Source organism: Megascapheus bottae, chromosome 14 (genome assembly GCF_031878675.1).
Source record: "Megascapheus bottae isolate mThoBot1 chromosome 14, mThoBot2.hap1, whole genome shotgun sequence".
Lineage (NCBI taxonomy): Eukaryota > Metazoa > Chordata > Mammalia > Rodentia > Geomyidae > Megascapheus > Megascapheus bottae.
In genome coordinates this window covers 42,287,916-42,307,971 of record NC_143522.1, presented here as the reverse complement: position 1 = coordinate 42,307,971, position 20,056 = coordinate 42,287,916, and the positions used below count along the sequence as shown (strand labels likewise).

Sequence of the window (20,056 nt, the reverse complement as noted above, 5' to 3'; positions counted from 1 at the left end):
AATGTGGCCTAGTGGTAGATCCCTCGCCTAACATGCACCAAGACCTGGGTTCAATTCCTTGTACCCGCATACATAGAAAAAAGCGGGAAGTGGTGCTGGGGCTCAAATGGTAGAGTTCTAGCCTTGAGAGAAGCCCAAGGACAGTGTTCAGGCCCCAGGACTGGCAAAACTAAATAAATAAATAAAAAGAAAATGTAAGGCATCCATCTTTATTTCTCTGATAATAAGATGTGTGTATAGTAGCCAGTTTAATAAGAAGCCCTCAAACTCCCTTCTTCCTGATGTTCACATGTTTGTTTAGAGCCCTATCCCAGAGTTGGTCTACATGAATGATGGATATAATACGGCAGAACTGAAGATGTGTCACTTCTAAGATAGATTATAAAAGGCTGAGACTTCTCTTGTCAGGCTGTCATAACTGGATGACTTGCTCTGGAAAGAATACCCTGTGGAAGGTCCAATGTGACAAAGAGTTAAAAGGTCCATGAACAGACTGAGCTTAGAAACCAGTCCTCACTTAAGCCTTCAGGGACCACACCTCTGAAGAACAACGTGAACACATTAGGAGAGATTCAGAGCACACCGGCTACGCTGCTCCAGATTCCTGACCAGCAAAAACTGTGAGTTTGTCACTTGTTACCTGGTATATTGTACATATGTGTATTTGTTTATTTGAAACAGGAAAGGGAGAGGGTGGGAGGAGGGAAGTGGGGACAAAAACATGAGAAGGGGTATCAATGTGTGATAAGTAATACAACCACTATCTGGCGAATGTAACTGTAACCTCTCTATACATTACCTCAATAATAAAAAGTAAAATTTTAAAAAAGGAGAGAATAACTTGTAATATAAACAATAGAGAACAGTGGTGTGTAAATCTGTACCTCTTCCAGGTTCTGCTCTCAAGGGCTGTTAAAAGCAGTGATATATACACATACACACATATATACATATATACACACAATTATATATATGATCATGTATTTATATTAGTTATGTTTATATAACATATAACTATATATTAAATATGTACAAGTATATAACTACATCTATCTACCTTAGTGTGCAAAGAAGGATATGATTACAAGGAAGCATAAAAGGGCCCAACACCACTCAATTCAAGCCCAAATGCAGGCCTGGTCTTGGTTTGCTCACCCAGCAAGGCTGAGCTTGTTGTTATTAGACTTGGTGGCAGTGGAACATGCTAATGTGTAAGAAAGAATGGGTTGCTTTCAAACACATCCTTATATCCTCTGTTGTTCAATTAGCTATTAGTGTTGTTTGCAGTTGTTGTTGCAATTTATTGTTGCTGCAATTCATTGTTGTATAGTAGGAGTTCTCTTTGTTTTTAGCTTTCATGTTTGAAAAACTCATCAATTTTTTTCTCTGGCTTCTATAACATCTCGAGTTAAGTTCAGGGAAGAAAAGTTAATACTCTTATAGGAACTAGAATATCTAATATCTTTTATTTCTCCATTTCTATCTCCTTTCTTAATTAAATAACATTAGAGAAACTAAAATTCTTCTTGAATGAAATAAGGACACAGGACCCAAACTAATTAGTATCTTGGCTATAGCCTTCAGAAAAAAATTTAGCAAAAATTTACCCACACTCACCTGAAATGGCTTCAGAAATGTTTCTTCCATTGCCAGCCTGCCATATTCAGTGAAAAGCTGGAAGGAAAATCATACACACACACATAGGTGGGGAAAAAGAAAAGAGGAGGGTAGATGTAAAGGAGAAAGAATTTTTAGTATTGGTAAAGTTTTACTTCTTAGCTTTTCCCCCTAGCTGTAATAGAACACTACATTATTAAAATCAAAATAATCACTTTCAGGAAATTAGGATCAGATAGATAATGCAGAGAGAGTTACAGTAATTTTTTTATTGTTATTGGCCATGGGGTTTGAACTCAGGGCCTGGGCACTGTCCCTGAGTTTTGCTCAAGGCTAGTACTCTGCCACCTTGAACCATAGTGCCACTTCCAATTTACTAGTGGTTAATTGGAGATAAGAGTGCCTGGGTTGGATTTGAACTATGATCCTCAAATCTCTGCCTCCTGGATGAATCTAAGATTACAGCGTGAGCCACCAGTGCCTGGCTTTACAGTAATTATTTTAAAATAAAAGACATTAAGAATATAAAGTATATATTTAAAATGTTAAATGAATACTTCTTTCTTTGTATGGGATACTTAAAACGAATACTTTTTTTTTTTTGGCTAGTCCTGGGGCTTGAACCTGGGGCCTGAACACTATCCTTGGCTTTCCTCAAGTGCAGAGCTTTACCACTTGAGCCTCAGTACCACTTCTGGCTTTTTCTATGTATGTGGTACATAGGACTTGAATCTAGGTCTTCATGCATGCTAGGCAAGTACACTACCACATTTTTCTACTTGGCTCTAATTATTAAGATAAAGTAATACTGAAAGTAAAATTTTCTATAAAATAAATAGGGGACTAATCAGAGAAATAATAGTTTTTTTATTTAGCCAAGAATAAGAGCAAAGAACTATCTCTAGGAAACATCTAACCTTACTTATTTGAGACCCACGTTTGGCTTGGATAGTAGAAAGAGCAACAAGACCAACCAAATGGCCTGCTTTGAATACCTACTCTTCCATTAATTATATGAGCTTTAGTAAGTCCTTCATATCTTTCATCTCATTTTTTTCTCATTTACAAAATATGAAAAACAAATTAGGTGACACTGAAGTCTCTTCCAGATTAAGATAGGGAGGAAATGTAGCATGTATAGATACCATAATAACCCTTATAAGACTTAAAGACTTCCTCATGATTTGGGAAGTATATTTAAACCAAATATGCCTTCTATACTTGTCATAAACTACACACACACACACACACACACACACACACACACACACACACACACACACACGATGACTGGTAACAAGCAGAAACAAAGGAACATGAAAACTGGATTAGAAAGACTATGTCTAATACAGGACTGAAACAAGAAGCCTGAAAGCAGGATAATACTAATTTGTTTCTAAATTACCTCCAAAATTTCTCTTGTACATGTTAAAACAAAAAACTAGCAGATACATAAAACAGTGCAGACAGCGTTACCTGGAGGTGCTGAAGATCATCCTCCTGGACATTTTGGGATAAGTTATATACCTGGATGGTGAAATTCAAAGTCAGAATGTGATAGCGTCATCCGCAGGCTCTTCCTTTGTGATTCATTATTATTCACTTATTTATCTGTTTGGGTTCTTGTCATAGCATTTGAACTCAGGATCTGGGCACTGTCCTTGAGCTTTTGTGTTGAAGGCTAGTGCTCTACCACTTTGAGCCACTGCATCTTTTCTGGTTTTCTGGTGGCTAATTGGAGATAACCGTCTCATGGACTTTCTTTTCAGATCTCAGCCTCCTGAGTAGCTAGGATGACAGGCATGAGCCACAGATGCTCAGCTCATTATTATTATTATTTTTACTAAATATCAATTATTACACAAATAATCTCTCATATACATCTTTACATGATGACATGTTTTCTCAAGAAAAGAAAACTTGAGAGATAATAATTGTACAATAATCATAAAGTTGTTGAGGAAATACCAGAGCCACCTGCTGTATAGTTAAGTGTTAAAATTATTTTACAAACCTAATTTTAAAATTATTTTATAGAAGCCTGGCACCAGTGGCTCATGCCTGTAATCCTAGCTATTAAGAAGGCTGAGGTGTAGGAATCTCAGTTTGAAGCCAGCCTATGCAGCAAAGTCTAGGAGAGTCTTATCTCCAGATAACCACCAAAAAGCTAGTAACAGAGCTGTATATTAAGAGGTTAGTACCACTAGCCATGAGGAGGAGAAGAAAAAAAACTTCATCACCTGTACCCTGAGCTCAAGCCCTAAGATCAGAACAAATCGAGTAGTTGGTAGGCTGGGGATGTGCCTCAGTGCCTGCCTAGGAAGTTGGGGGAGGCTCTGAGTTTAAACCCAGTATCAACCCTCTAAAAAAAAATTAGCCAGTGAAATGAACACTTCTCCAAGCCTACCAAAATTAGACCAATCTAAATCTGAACAACCCATATGGATAACTGGTTGTTGTTTTGTTTGTTAATTTGTTTTTGTAGCATTGACGGTCAAACACTGGGTCTTGCATATGTCAGCCAAGCCCTATACACACGAAACGACATCTCTAGCCCTTAATTTTTTTTTTAAATTTTGAGACAGGATCTTGTTAAGTTGTCCTCAAATTTGTGATCCTCCTGCCTCAATCTCATGAGAAGCTGAGATTACAGAAGTGTGCCAACACCACCAAATGAAAAATTGTGTCCTGAAAATTATGGTATTTTCACAATTAAAAATTGTTTTTGCCAGTCCTGGGGCTTGAACTCAGGGTCTGGGCACTATCCTGGGGCTTTCTCCCTTGAGCCACAGCACTACTTCTAGTCTTTTCTGTGTTTGCAGTACCGAGGAATCAAACCCAGGGCTTCATGCATACTGAGTGAGCACTCCACCACTAGGCTATGCTCCCGGCCCTATAATTTTATTTGTCTATAGAAGGTTCTACACCACATGGAAATTAAGCATATATATATACATATATATATCTGCATTATTACTTCATGAACAAATCATAGCATCAAGATAGCATTCTTATTTTTTTCTTTGAAAGTAAATATCAGTACCTTCAAAGAAAAGGGCCTTATATATTAATACACTGATACAAACAGTATACTTCAAGTACTTATTTAAATAAAAATAATTTCTCAGATAATAAAATAGGAATTACTAAGCAGATTTTTTTTTCTCTGAAAAGAGTTAATATTGCCAGGCACACGGTGGCTTATGCCTGTAATTCTAGCTATACAGGAGGCTGAGATCTCAGGATCTCAGTGCAAAGCCAGCCTAGCAGAAAAGTTCCTGTGTCTAGATTCTTATCCCCAATTAACCACTCAAAACCTGAGGCTCAAAGTGTCTAGTAGAACAGAACCCTTAAGCTAAAGAGCTCAGGGAAAGTGCCCCTCAACTGATAAAATAGAAGAAAAAGAAAGATTCAATAAAAAAAATAAGTATAAGGCTACACTTTAAAGATTCATTCTCGCCCTTCTATTTACCCTGTGCTGTTATCTAACCATATGGTGTCCTGTTGCCAGCTGGCTGCGCCATTCTCTGTATCACAGTATCTCAGCTTTAACTTGCTCATCCTGATCATCCTGATTGCTTTTTCTTTTTTTTTTTGTCTGTGATGGGACTTAAACTCTGGGCCTGGGTGCTGTCCCTGAGCTTTTCAGCTCAAGGCTACCGTCTTACCCCTTGAGCCACAGTGCCATTTCTGATTTTCTGGTGGTTAATTGGAGATAAGAGTCTCACAAATTTTTAGTGCCCAGGCTGGTTTTGAACCGCAATACTCAGATCTCAGCCTCCTGAGTAGCTAGGATTGCAGGCCTGAGCCACAGCACCTGGCTATCATCCTGACTTTTTTGCCCTTCCTGCTCATTTAAGCCAAATGAACGATTTAGTTTGTTCAATTGATCTGTACTGTACATTCCCTGACCTCTCTTTCCGCTCTAATGAATAGAAAATAGCAAAATATAGTATTTTAGAATATTTTCTATATTCATTCTATGGTTATATTACTCTTCAGGGACTTTAAAGACAATTTAGAAAGCTCAGAGTTACCTCAAAAATAGTATCTTAAGGAAATAAAGGAAAAATTATTTTCCTTACTTTATTAAAAAAACTGCTATAAAGACATTTACTTTTCTAAATTTTTAAGACGACATACACCAGTGACTCACATCTGTAATCCTAGCTATTCAGGAGGCTGAGTTCTTAGGATTCTGGTAGGAAAGTCCATGAGACTCTATCTTCAGTAAATTACTCAGGAAAAACCAGAAGTAGTGCTGTGGCTGAAGTGGTAGAGTGGTAGCCTTGAGTACAAAGAGGCTCCAGAACAGTGCCCAGTGCTGGGGGATGGGGAATCTGACAACACAAGCTAGGTGCAGGTGGCACACACCTGAGATCCTGGCTATTTAGGAAGCTTCATGTAAGGATCATGTATGAAAGCTAGCTGGGGCAGGCAGTCTGAAATTCCTATCTCCCCTAAACTACAAAAACAACAATAACAAAAAAGCCAGAAGTGGGAAAGGCTGACTCTATCCCAAAAGAAATGTACTCATTACCTGCTTCATCTAACTATAAGCCCTCTGTACATCACCTTTATTATTAACAAGAAAACAAAAAGAAAATGGAAGTGGATCTTTCTGGTGATAGAGTGCTAGCCTTGAGCAAACATTGCTCAGGGACAGTGCCCAGGGCTTAGCAAACACACAAAAATCTGCACAGTTTTTACATTGAGAAATGTTTCCAATGAATATGTAAAACTGTGTATTTGTAAATCCTGTTTCACTAAGCATAACAATTATCTGCATATAGGATTCAGTATTATTGAAATTATAGGCTTTACATTGAAAAATAGCTATAATAAAACTTTTTAATGAAAGCAATGTGAAAATAGATCAGTAACTAGACTCCAGTGATAAAACCATTCTGCTTTTATACAAACACGAAAAGTTACACGAATTGAGCTTAATAACATGTATGTTATCATTCGCATCGTCTCACACTACCACACATATGCAAAAACACATATATTCACAAATTTTATTAAAGAAACATCCATCTGAACAGATTTATTTTGTCCCATACCTGTATTGAGCTGATCATCGTGCTAAGGGCAAATACTGTGGCTGAGTCTCTCAAAGTTGATTGACTGTCAAAGGTTCCCTGAGTATCCATCAATAACACTGCAACCTGTGGCCAAATACATTATTGATATTACACAGAACATCCAGAGCACTTGGTTACCATGACATTAATTAACACTCTAAAATCTAAAGAAAACTATTTTCAATGAATATTTAATAGGCTGTTCTTTACACATGCTATGAATGTCCCAGAAATATATCAATTAACAATTGGTTATAATGGTAATACAATATAAAAACAGTGTTCAAAGTACAAAAGTTTGCTTGTTATCTGCTATTCTATTTTCTTTATGACTGCCTACAGTGACCACTAAGAATTATAAACAGGGATCATGCAACTGACTGCTCACCTCCTTTTAAGCTCCAATGTTAGATGTCCAAAATGAGTCTTTAAAAGAATATTCTCAAGGTAGCTGATACAAGTGAAAATTCCATTTTACTTTCAAGTCACAATCTAAAAAGTCAATGTCATACCTTTTTACCATCAAGTTTATTGATAAGGAAGACTTCACTCCATATCTGTATTCCTGTGGTCTCTCGTTCAGATCCACCTCTCCATGAAAATCCAGTCAATGGTTCATTGTAATCTCCAACCCAATCAACTGATTCCTATAAAGTAAGAAACTCTATGATACCGAACCAATATTTGAATAAGGTGTTTTGTTTTGTTTTGTTTTTGTTTTTTAGTCTTTAGTGCCTGAGCTGGCTTTGAACTGTGATCTCAGATCTCAGGCTCCTGAGTAGCTAGGATTACAGGCTTGAATAAGTTTTTGTTGCTGTTGTTGTTGGTCATGGGGCTTGAACTCTGGGCCTGGGCTCTGTCCCTGAGCTCTTCAGCTCAAGGCTACTGCCCTGCCCCTGGAGCCATAGCCCCACTTCCTGTTTTCTAGTGATTAATTGGAAATACAGTCTCAGGTTCTTTAGTGCTTTGAATCTCAGATCTCAGCCTCCTGAGAAACTAGGATGACAGGTGTGAGCCACCGCACCCAGCTGAGTAAGTTTCTTTTTTTATAAATAAAAAGTATCACCCTCTTCTATGAAGTCTTACTTGAGCAAGAGTTATTGTATTTCTTATGATCTCCATTTATGCTTGCTAATGCAAGTCTATCTTCCTGTTAAGATGTTATTCAGGAATATCTTTTTATCTGTGTATTTCCAGACCTAGCATAAAATGTAATAAATGGTTGTTCCTTTGTGTTTTTAGGACACAAATCAACATAGGTTCAGTAGAGTTAGAGATAAGAATTAGAAATTAAAAAAAAAAAGCCAGATGCAGTGGCTCACGCCTATAATCCTAGCTACTCAGGAGGCTGAGATCTGAGGATCAAGGTTCATAGCCTGCCTGGGCACAAAAGGACCTGAGACTCTTATCTCCAATTAATCTCCAGAAAATGGGAAGTGGGGCTTGGCTCTAAGGTAGGGTGGTAGCCTTGAGCTGAAGAGCTCAGGGACAACACCCAGGGATAGGGTGGTAGCCTGGAGCTGAAGAGCACAGGGACAGTGTCTAGCCCGAGTTCAAGCTCCATGACCCACAAAAACAAAAACAAAAACCAGAAGCTGGGCACTGGTGGCTATGATATAAATACAGGACCCAAAGTCCTGTTGTTTCAGTTTGTTTTTGCCACAGGTTCTTAGTAGGTAGCTCAGGTTAGCCTCTGCCTAGAAATCCTGCTTCAACCTCCTGAGTGATGGGTAAGTGAAGTTTTAGGGGCAATGTTCAAATTTACATCTGAATTGCTCTGGGTAAAAGGATAGAAACAAATACCAAAAAGTTCTCCAGTCCAAACTTTTTAATCCTCTACTCTATAATCTCCAACTTAGCGTTCTGATTTTAGTTTATTCTAGGCCCTTCAAAGTCTCATTTATGTGTCACACTGTTTTTCCAAACACTGTGATAGTTGTTGCTCTGGGGCATAAAGTAAGGTAAGAAGGAACTGGTAAAGGCTAAGAGGAACATATATCTGTCAAAAGTTAGCAAATGTACATCTAGATTTGTGTTTCACTGTATGTAAATTTTACCTCAACATAAAAAACTAAAACCATGAGGGAAAATTATAATATATATTGAAATATAGGTAAAGGTATTGATCTCAGCAATTTATCAAAAACAAAGACAGCTAGAAAGAAGAAGAAATACATTATAAAGCAAGGATGCTAATGTAATAGAAGGATGTAAGGGAGGATTCCTAGGGCTTTACCGCAAAATTCTTTTAACATGGCTGCCTACCTGAAAAATTCCACAGTAAATGTTGGAAAACAGTTATTAAAATTAAAAACTTATGGCCAGGTGCAGTGGCTCACACCTGTCATCCTAGCTACTCAGGAGACTGAGATTTGAAGATCACAGTTCAAAGCCAGCCCGAGCACTAAAGAACCTGAGACTCTTATCTCCAGTTACTCACTAGAAAATGGGAAGTGGGATGGTTGTTCAAGGGGTAGGGCGGCAACCTTGAGCTGAAGAGCTCAGGGACAGTGCCCAGGCCCAGAGTTCAAGCTTCATGACCAAAAAAACAAAAACAAAAAACTTACGACAAAAGTTACTTTGTATTTTAAACATGATAATATTTATTAGGCTGGTGTGTATTTTTAAAAGAATAAAAAGAAGTTATATTCTTTGTGAAATGAATTGGCTTCAGAAGAGAAAAGAAAAGCTTGTTCTCTAAACACTGTGATTGGAATAGTTACAGCATAACATTTATATTGAGGTTCAAACTTAGGGTTTGAAATATTAAGCACTACTAAATGAAAACACAGGCAGAAAAAGCATAGAAACAAGAAAGCCTGTTCAGCACTTCTTAGCTACCTGGTTGTACATGTAACGCAACATGAAGTCCATCAGGAATGACTTTCCTTTCCTAAAGGCTCCAGCAACAGATACAGCAACGACCTCCTTGTCCCTGACAGCCTCAGAGAGAAGGATCCGGTTCAGTGCACTTTCATCCAACTCAAAGGAATGGTCATCTTTGACAACAAGGACCTGCACAGGCCCTGCCTTTCTTACTGGCTCCTCCTCTTCTGAGCTCCATTCATTTGTCTTTTCTGAAAATCCACCTGTGAAGTGAAGCATTAACGAGTTCAGTTACTCATCCAAATAACATAAAATAGGTGCCTCTCAACTTTCAAGGTTTGATACACCCCAGAAATGGAAATGTTTGTTCTTATATTTTAATGTTACCCACACTCTATTCCACAACCATCTCTGTGAAGATATGATCGATTTAAAGAGAATTTTCTTCTCGTGAAAGTTACTAGGGGGATTGAGAATTTGGCCTAGTGGTAGAGTGCTTGCCTAGCATGCATGAAGATCCGTGTTCAATTCCTTGGTACCACATACATAGTAAAAGCCAGAAGTGGTGCTGTGGCTCAAGTGGTAGAGCAATAGCCTTGAGAAAGCTCAAGAATAGTGCCCAGGCCCTGAGTTCAAGTCCCAGGACTGGGAAAAAGAAAGTTCCTAATGCAAAGTTCTTTATTCACTAAATGAAAAGAAATAAAAGCAAAGAACTCTATTTTTGGAGCAAAATAACAGCACAGTTTTAGTGTGCACTTAATCCATGCCCTTTATGTTTGCATAAAGATTCTTTGCAATGTTCCTTCTCTTTATTGGCATGTGTATATAGCAAGGGGCTATATAGCACGACATTTCTATATGTGCACATAATGTACTATGATCATATTGCTGTTTCATAGACCATTGTCTCCTTACTTCTTTCCTAGAACTTCCCTTTTCACCTTCTTAATAGTCCACTTTTTACTTGTTTAAATTTTTTTTTTTTTATCACTTGTGGGGCTTGAACTTGGGTGTGGCCACTGTCCTTGAGCACAGCTTTACTTCCAGTTTTCTGGTGGTTAAATTGGAGGTAAAAATACCACAGATTTTTCCTGCTCTAGCTAGAGCTAGCTTTGAATCATGATCCTAACATCTCAGCTTCCTGAGAAGCTAGGATTACAGGTATGAGCCACCAGTGCCTGGCCGACCTTTTACTTGCTTTATTTTGCTTCTTTCAGTTTGACACATAGTAGAGTTCATGGAAGTACTCAAAAACCACAGATTTTCCAGTATGCTATTTGTATAGATGAGAAAACTAATATTAGTGATGGACTTTTCAACCACAAGTTCTACTAGGGATATTTTCTCATGTTTTTGTTTTTTTGTTTTTTTTCTTTCTGTTGTTGTTGGCTCAAGCCAGTCCTGGGCTTGAGCTCAGGGCCTGAGCACTGTCCTTGGGCTTTCTCAAGGCTAGAGCTCTACCACTTGAGCCTCAGCACCACTCTGGCTTTTTTCTATGTATATGGTACCAAGGAATTGAACCCGGATCTTTGTGCATGCTAAGTAAGCACTGTACCAGCAGGCCAAACAATCGGTCCCTTTCTCATGTTCTTTATTTGATTTTTTTCTGTAAAACCTTTATTGTTATATATTTTTTACACACAAGGAATCTAACAAGCTAATGATATATACATATATCTTGCTTTACATTATTATATATTTTTGACACGCAAGGAAACTAACAAGCTAATGATGTATACATATATCTTGCTTTACATTATTCATACTACCAAAGTACAGCACATGCAAAATGTAATTGTAGTGTTTCATGAATGGAAATTGGACAATAGTACAAAGCACTCTGTGACAAAAGACCATTACACTAACCACAAATTTTTATTTATGCTTTAGTACTACCTGCTCACACTATGTTCAGCCACAGAAAGAGGGACATTGATCGGTCGTGGGGCTTGAATTCTGGGCCTGGGCGCTGATCCGGAGCTCTTCAGCTCAAGGCTCTACACTGGAGCCATAGCGCCACTTCTGGTTTTCTGGTGGTTAATTGGAGATAAAAGTCTCAGGAATTTTCCTGCCCGTGCTGGCTTTGAACTGCAATCCTCAGATCTCAGCCTCCTGAGTAGCCAGGATTACAGGCATGCCCCACCAGTGCCCAGCTCTTTTTATCTTTGAATTACCACATTTCACTGTGATAATTCCATAGACGTGTACAGTGTACTTTGAACAAGTTCACCACCTCGACTATGTTTGCATACTCCTTCCTTCCCATCTGAAGGCCCTCTCTGAAGATAGTGAACTTATTTTTGGAGCTCCTTTCCTATGGGTTAACTCCAAATAGGCTCACACTTGACATGAATCATATACCCTAGATAGATATCATTATTTTGCCTAGAATAACATCTTTGGAGCAGAAAGCTAAATCACAACTTTTTATAGGCAGAAATAGTTTAAGTTAGCAAAGCACACATATGCAAGAATTTCTTTTGAGAATATATGTAGCAGTGGAATTTGGGGGCTGTAAGTTTCAAGGTTATGCCAAATTGTCTTTTCCACTCAGAAAATAAGAAAAAAGATCTAATGGGTTCTCTAGAGCTTATATATTCAATAATGATAAATCTTCTATCATGCAACACATGTTCATATGGAGCCTGGTGCTAAGTCATCTGTAATCAAACTGTATCTAGGACAGAATTTCATATGCAATAGCAGAGCAGCTCCTTTACTGATGGTTGCATTTACACAGTAAGAAAAAAAGCATCTATAAAGTTTCCTGCAACTTAACATGTTGAGTTTTTTTTTTTTTTTGCCAGTCCTGGGCTTGAGCTCAGGGCCTGAGCACTGTCCTTGGACTTTCTCAAGGCTAGAGCTCTACCACTTGAGCCTCAGCTCCATTTCTGGCTTTTTTCTATGTATGTGGTACCAAGGAATTGAACCCGGGTCTTTGTGCATGCTAGGCAAGCACTCTACCACTAGGCCAAACTCCTAGCCCCTGTTGAGTTGTTTTTAAACACTGACTTTAAATACAGATTTTATTGTAATAATTTTCTTTTAGGGGCCGGGAGTTTGGCCTAGTGGTAGAGTGCTTGCCTAGCATGCACAAAGACCCGGGTTCTATTCCTCGGTACCACAAGTGAGGCTCAAGTGGTAGAGCTCTAGCCTTGAGAAAGTCCAAGGACAGTGCTCAGGGCCTGAGCTCAAGCCCAGGACTAGCGAAAATAATAATAATAATTTTCTTTTATTATAGTAATTCTCAGTGATATCTGGGATGCATGAGAAAATAACATGAGGCTCATTTCAACTGTAGTTCAAAGAATTCCAGTGATGTCGTATGGCCATGTCATTGTGGGAACATAAAGTTTTCCTGAAAATATGTCCATTAACATGGGTAGTAAAGAGGCTTAACATTTTCAATCTGGAGGGTGGCTAAGATCTCTTAGAGAATTAAAAAATATGCTAAATCTGGTGGGGAGTTTGGCCTAGTGGTTAAAGTGCTTGCCTAGCATGCATGAAGACCCAGGTTCGATTCCTCGGCACCACATGCATAGAAAAAAGCCAGAAATGGTGCTGAGGCTCAAGTGGTAGAGCTCTAGCCTTGAGAAAGTCCAAGGACAGTGCTCAGGCCCTGAGCTCAAGCCCAGGACTGGAAAAAAAAATATATGCTAAATCCCACTTTTCTCCCACAGAGAAACTTTTTAAAGCACAGATATGACTTTAAGGATACTCAGAAACATCAAAAATTTTCAAAAAGTACCATAAATACCCCAAAGTGCAAGTGTTTAAAACAGCATACTCATTAAAATGCCACTGCCTTGGTACTTTGGAGGTACTGGAATGCTGGGCTGGCCATGAAAGGAGATTGACTTTATTCCTAGTTAAGAGCACCAGACACTGAGCTGGGATGAAGTGCTATCTTTTCACAGCTTCCAGTGTGGCACAATAAACTCTGTCTCACTGGTGGCAAACCTCAATAATCCTAGTTATTTAGAAGCCTAAGATCTTAGGATCTCAGTTCAGGGACACCTCAGGTGGACAAATCCACTTAATCAGAAAAAAAAAAGCTAGAAGTGGAGGTGTGGTTCAAGTGGAGTTGACATCTGTAAGCTCTCAGGCCCGGAGTTCAAACCCCAGGAGTACTAGCACACATGTACATGCATGGGCACCAACCCTCAGCTATTTTTACTCAAGGCTGGTGTTCTACCACTTGAGCCATAGCTCCACTTCCAGCTTCTTGGTGGTTAGGAGACAGGAGAGTCATGAACTTTCCTGCTCACACCGGCTTGGAACCCTCATCCTCATATCTTAGCTTCTTGGGGTGCTAGGTTTATAAGCATGAGTCATCAGTGCTCAGTTATAAAAACTACTCTGTATAAAAGATCAAAGTTGGAAGTATAGAGTAAAATGATCTCAAGAGCACAGACTATCAGATATTTCCTGAACACCTCTACCAGCAGTGGTACTCATTAGAGACTATGCAATTTGTGGATGGGGACAGGAGAGAAAACTGGGAGAAAGTGAGGGGAAGGGTGACATTGTCCAAAAAGAATGTGCTCTTCACTGGGTACATCATCTTTACAATAATAATTTAAAAAGAAAGGGGGAAAAGTCTGTAAGGACGTTCATATTCAGTACATGCTCAACAAGTATTTACATACACTTCCTGAAAATAATTTTAAGGTTCCTTGGTATTATTAAGTATTATGTACTTGATTCATCATTCATAACTATGTGATATCTAAATAGCAAATATTAGTTGATAGTTGATTCATCTAAAACAACAAAAAATCATTTGGAATTTGTATCAAAAGTTTTCTTAGCATCAGATTTATATCTTTTTTTTTTTTTTTGCCAGTCCTGGGCTTGAGCTTAGGGCCTGAGCACTGTCCTTGGACTTTCTCAAGGCTAGAGCTCTACCACTTGAGCCTCAGCACCACTTCTGGCTTTTATCTATGTATGTGGTACCGAGGAATCGAACCCGGGTCTTCATGCATGCTAGGCAAGCACTTTAACCACTAGGCCAAACTCCCGGCCGATTTATATCTTCTTAACTCTGCACTGCTAAACTAAATTTAATTCCATTTCCTTAATTCCATTCCATATTCAAATCTTAAAAAGGGAAGAAGAAAACATGTCAAAAGCAAGACAGATGGATGGAGGTTTTACTACAGATGATGCAAATGTGTGGTTCACAGGACAGAACCAACTTGCTGTAGGTGGAATATATTTTGTCCCCTCTAAGACTCATGTTGAAGTCTGGTCCCCAATGTAATGTTATAAAGACACTGTGGGACATGTAAGGGTTGTTAGTAGCTCTGCACAATTAACATATGCTAAAAATAAAAATAAAATAAAAATAAGTGATTAGGCCAGGGGCTCTGCCTCATAAATAGATAAATACTTTTCTGGAAGGACTGAGTTAATTCTCAGGAGAGTGAGTGAGCTGAGTTTGTGTTCTTGAAGGACAAGATTAGTTACCAAGAGAGTGGACTGTAACCAGCAAAGCTGCCCCTGATATGCTCTCCCTTCAACACAGCTCCTTTGCCCTTCAGTTCTAACATGTTATAACACTAGGCCTTGCAGATGTAGCCACTTGATCTTGGAAAAATATCTACTCATCCTAAATCACTCAATCTCAGGTATTCCCTTATAACAACAAAACATGAAAGCATAACCATCAATTTATCTTTTACATTAGCATTTTATATCCAATTCGGAGCACTGAGGACTTTGCTGTTCTATGCTATGTTCTTGGCCACTGGAATCTGATATTCAGCTACTGCATAAAGATATGTAGAGAGGAAACACTTTAAAAGGTAAAGAACAATAATTTTTATATACTAGAAATGCTTTAGAGTGCACTGCCAATCTTCTTAAATGTAAACATTGTAAAAAAATCTACATTCTGTCATAGCAAAAATTAAACCAAGAAGGATAATAAACTTTGAGAATATAAAAGCCATTTAGTGAAAAGATATTTAACAGCTGGAATTTCTCGTGGTAATTAAAATTGAAGGAAATGGTTGTTTTTTTTTCTAAACTATTGATAGAACTTACAGAAAACAGAATTTAAAAAAAAATCTTGTCACATGTAATGATCCTTTTTTTTTTTTTTGGTTGGCCATGGGGCCTGAACTCTGGGCCTGCACACCGTCCCTGAGCTCTGCAGCTCGAGGGCTAGTGCTCTTACCACATTAAGGCTCAACACCACTTCCTCCCTCCATCTGTGAATTCTTTCACAGGAAATAGAGGAGCAAATTATTTTAACTAAATCAGAGATATGATCAATGGAACACAAGAATACAAAGTTTCAGTTGTGTTACATGAATTCTAGGAGAAATGAGAAAGCTCATTTTCAATCTGAGTGCCATTATTCCAATAGAAGTAACTGCTAAGAAAGATCAATCCACTTTGGATAGGCAAAAAGAGCCTGAAAGTATAGAATGGCCTTATGAGGAAGAAAAAACATGTTTAGTCACCACGAGGAAAAAGAACAATGTTTTCATCACTATAAAATCTTCGGAGGATTCTATCACTTTCTTCAGAGCCCATCATGGGCCAGCTTCCCTTTTGTAAATACAGTATTTGATTTTGTGTGTTTAAACCCCACTTCCTTCCAAACTAACTGAAAGGTTGTATTGAGTACAATTACTGTGTTAAAAAGGACTGAAGCACTTCTATGAAATAACTATGAAATGCAAAACAGAGGATGAGTGGAGTGATATATGCCTATATTCCCAGCACTTGAAAGCTGAGGTAGTAGGGTTAAGAGTTACAGGCCTGTCTGGGCTACATACTGAGTTGAGTGAGACCCTGTCTTTACATAAAGTAAGATAAAATGAAACAAAATAAATCTCAATAGAAAACTAAAAAAAAAAATCTTGTCTCTGAATAATACAGGAAGAGGCAAATGAGATGAAGAAACAAGAGAAAATATTAATACACAAAGATGAACTTTCAGAATTGACAGCAAGAACAGTTATGGGTGCAATGATATGACTAGGCATAGTAGATCTAGCCTACAAACCCCTAGATGACTCTGTTATTAATACTACTGTTGAATATAGGCATAGGAAGGAACTTTTTTTTTTTTTTTTTGCCAGTCCTGGGGTTTGAACTCAGGGCGTAGGCACTCTACCTGAGCTTCTTTTGCTCAAGGCTAGCTAACACTCTACGGCATCATGCCTGGCTTTTTGTGTCAGTGCGGTCCTGAGGAATTGAATCCAGGGCTTCATGCATATTGGGCCAGCACTCTACCACTAAGCCACATTCCTAGCCCAGGCAGAAACTTTTTGAAGAGTCCCAGAGGTACAGGAGGTAGAAGAGAGACTTGACAAAAGGGATTACATCAAAATTAAAAAAATTCTTCGCAGCTAACGATGTAGTTATTAAACTAGAAGATACCTAACATACTAGGAGATCTTTACCAGCAATACATCCAACAAAACCTAGTAGCCAAAATATACAAGGAGCTCAAGAAATCAACCTCTCCCAAAGCCAATAAACCAATGGGCAAAGGAGCTAAGGAGAGACTTCTCAGAAGAGATAAGAATAGCAAAGAAACACATGAGGAAATGCTCAACATCATTGGCCATAAGGGAAATGCGAATCAAAACATTCAGAAGATTCCATCTCACCCCAGTTAGACTGACCAATATTGTGAATTTGAACTACAAATGCTGATGGAGATGTTAGTGGGAATGTAAACAATCAGGAGTTTCCTCAAAACACGAAACATAGATCTTCCCTATGACCCAGCCATATCACTCCTGAGCATCTACCCAGAATACAAACCAGGATACTGCAAATACACTTGCAGGTCCCTGTTCACTATTCACATTTGTCAAGATAGAATAACAGCCCAGATGCCCAAAAATAGCTGAACAGATCTAAACACTGTCATACCTATACACAATGGAATTTTACAGAGCCATTAGAAAGAGTAACTTTATATCATTTTCTGGGAAATAGATGGACCTAGAACAAATCATTTTAAGTGATGTAAGCCAAGCTCAGATAGAGAAATAGCCCAGTTTTCTCTTATGTGCAGAAGGTAGATCTAAATACACCAGGACATGATAAATGATATAGGACTCTAGGGGAGGAACACCAAGACACAATACCTGGGTGCCTCTGATCATATACAATAATTTTCATTGAAATGAACTCCAGGGAATAGAAACAAGGTTTTTGTCTTCTTTTATCTGTCTTTGGGAGGGTAAGGGGGAGCATAGAAATGAAGAGACAAAGGTGAACAAATGCAGCAGCAGTACTCACCTGACATTATACTGAAAAATGAAGTATACAACATGTGGGTGTGGATGGGAAAGAAAAACTGGGAGACAGCAAGGGAAAGGCTGACATTGTCCAAAAAGAAATGTACTCTGTATCTGACTTTTGTAATGGTAACCCCTCTGGATATCACCTTTATAATAAATATTAAAACAATACTACTGAAGAAGAGGATTAAAAGGAATGATGCAGGTCCTGTCACAATAGTCTTGGAAGAAAAAAATTGTCATTATGCTTACTTATTTGAAAGAAAAAGAAATCCATGTAAAGCATCCAATTGGTATCAAGGATATGTTTGTTTTCTTGTGTGTGTGTGTATGTATGTGTGTGTGTGTGTGTTTCGGTAAAAAAAAAACAGAAGAAACTAAGAAAAAGAAATAGAGATGGCTAATAGCAATAGAAGAAAAGGTCAGTGTTTTTAATGAAAAAGAAATACTGAAAACAATTTTCTTGCAGTTTATTCTAAGAAACTATCAGTGCACATGTATTTATCTAAGTAAAGGTTTGGAACAAAATTATATAGTGACAAATTAGAATGAATCTAAATACCTAACTATAGGATACTATAAATTGTTATAGCTATAATTATGCAAAACTATGCAGTCTCTTCATGAGGTAATGTTATAGAAAAATAGCTAATCATAAGAAAATATGTTGACGTATTGTAAGGAAACAAGCAGATGGACAATATAATTTCCACTAAGAAAAACAAATTTCATACAGTTAGTGAAAAATGTCACTTTTGGAAGTACCTAGTTACTGCAGAATTAGTTGGTTCTTTGATCATATCTGAATCAGCTATTCTGAAAAGGGATGGTTATGTTTGTCCTGAATATGGTGTGTGTCGAGCTCAGACAGGTCTACCTCTACCATTCTATGCAATGCTCTGTATTACAGACACTGGAACCACTGCAGAGGTTGTGGAGAGTTTGCTAAAGAAAGCTACTTAAGACATTTGGAAAGCAGAGAGAGGAAAAAAATCATTATTGTCTTCCAAAAGAAAAAGTGATTCATAAGCAAATAGCATCTATGAGGCTTATTGCAAATACCTGTTACAGAAGGACAGCCATTCATGGACAGTAGCTAATTGTGTAGCCAGATTCAGGTAATAGAAAGTAGTTGTGGAAGGATATGAACACAGAGTGTAAAGATTTTCAGTCTCATATGAATGCTCACCATGGACGTTCACGGATGAGAAGGCTTTTGTCATCAGGAGAACAAGATGATTCACTTTGTAGGTAGCACTCAGCCTCTTCCCAGCCACCTACACTCAGCAGTTCCACAAATGAAAAGAAGCATTTTATATATGGCAGGGAGTGGGCTAACAAGGATGGAAGAGGTTGAATACAGTCAAAACAGATGGTTTATAACTATGAAAATAAGACAATGGAATGTGTTGAAATTGGGAAGGACTGTAGCAGGAAGAGTGATAGGTTGATATTGATTGGAATATATTATAAATATATGTGGAAATTTACCAATAAAATTCCTCCCTGTTTAACTAAACTAATACTCAGTATTGTGAAAAAGAAGAAGAAGAAGAAGAAGAAGAAGAAGGAGGAGGAGGAGGAGGAGGAGGAGGAGGAGGAGGAGGAGGAGGAGGAGGAGCAGGAGGGGAAAGGAAGAAGAGGAGAAAGAGAAGAAATAATTCTTGTGTTCATGAGTATCATTGTGGATATTTAAAATAATTGAAACTGAATAAAAACTATATTATATTTTATTGTACTATGTGAAGTTATTTGTTTTTTCTTTTTCTCCCTATGGTTTAGCCCTATTGGCACTATATTTGATTTTGGTACCCTGTATATTGTATATATGTTTATTTAAATTAGGGAAGGGTGCTAGACCTGAGCTGAAGAGCTCAAGGACAGCATCGAGGCCCAGAGTTCAAGCCCCATGACTGCCAAAATTAAAAAAAAAAAGAACTTAAAAGTAGAAAATGTCAGTTTTCTGAAGCTGATAAATGGACTGATTCCAAGAAAGTTGCAAATTACTAAAGGTGACTTTATAAAAAGTAGATAGCATTAGTTGTTCTATAACCAATACAAAAATAAAATCAACAGTTTTAGGAATCATCTTATATAAGCTTATACAAAGAATAGAAAAGAGACACCTACTCACTTTGTAAATTTAATATATTCTTGATAGTTTGATGCCAAAGTCAGAGAAAGTTCAAGAAAAAAATTTTACTTATAAACTTATTTGCAAATATATTAAAAGATTAGCAGACTCAAAATTGCATT

The 20,056-nt window shown here is 37.9% G+C and overlaps 1 protein-coding gene across 3 annotated transcripts in view; it reads right to left on the bottom strand.

The window, feature by feature from the left end:
* Nucleotides 1–20,056, bottom strand: part of Atl1 (atlastin GTPase 1) — a 54,256-nt gene that overhangs the window by 16,969 nt on the left and 17,231 nt on the right. For all 3 annotated transcript variants that reach the window (XM_090345074.1, XM_090345072.1, XM_090345073.1), the window contains exons 2-6: nucleotides 9,546–9,793; nucleotides 7,217–7,351; nucleotides 6,684–6,788; nucleotides 3,094–3,144; nucleotides 1,618–1,674 (exon numbers count right to left, since the gene is read on the bottom strand). In XM_090345074.1, the coding sequence (XP_090201200.1) occupies nucleotides 1,618–1,674; nucleotides 3,094–3,144; nucleotides 6,684–6,788; nucleotides 7,217–7,351; nucleotides 9,546–9,578 (381 nt within the window). In that variant the 5' untranslated portion in view covers nucleotides 9,579–9,793. The remainder of the gene's footprint in view (nucleotides 1–1,617; nucleotides 1,675–3,093; nucleotides 3,145–6,683; nucleotides 6,789–7,216; nucleotides 7,352–9,545; nucleotides 9,794–20,056) is intronic.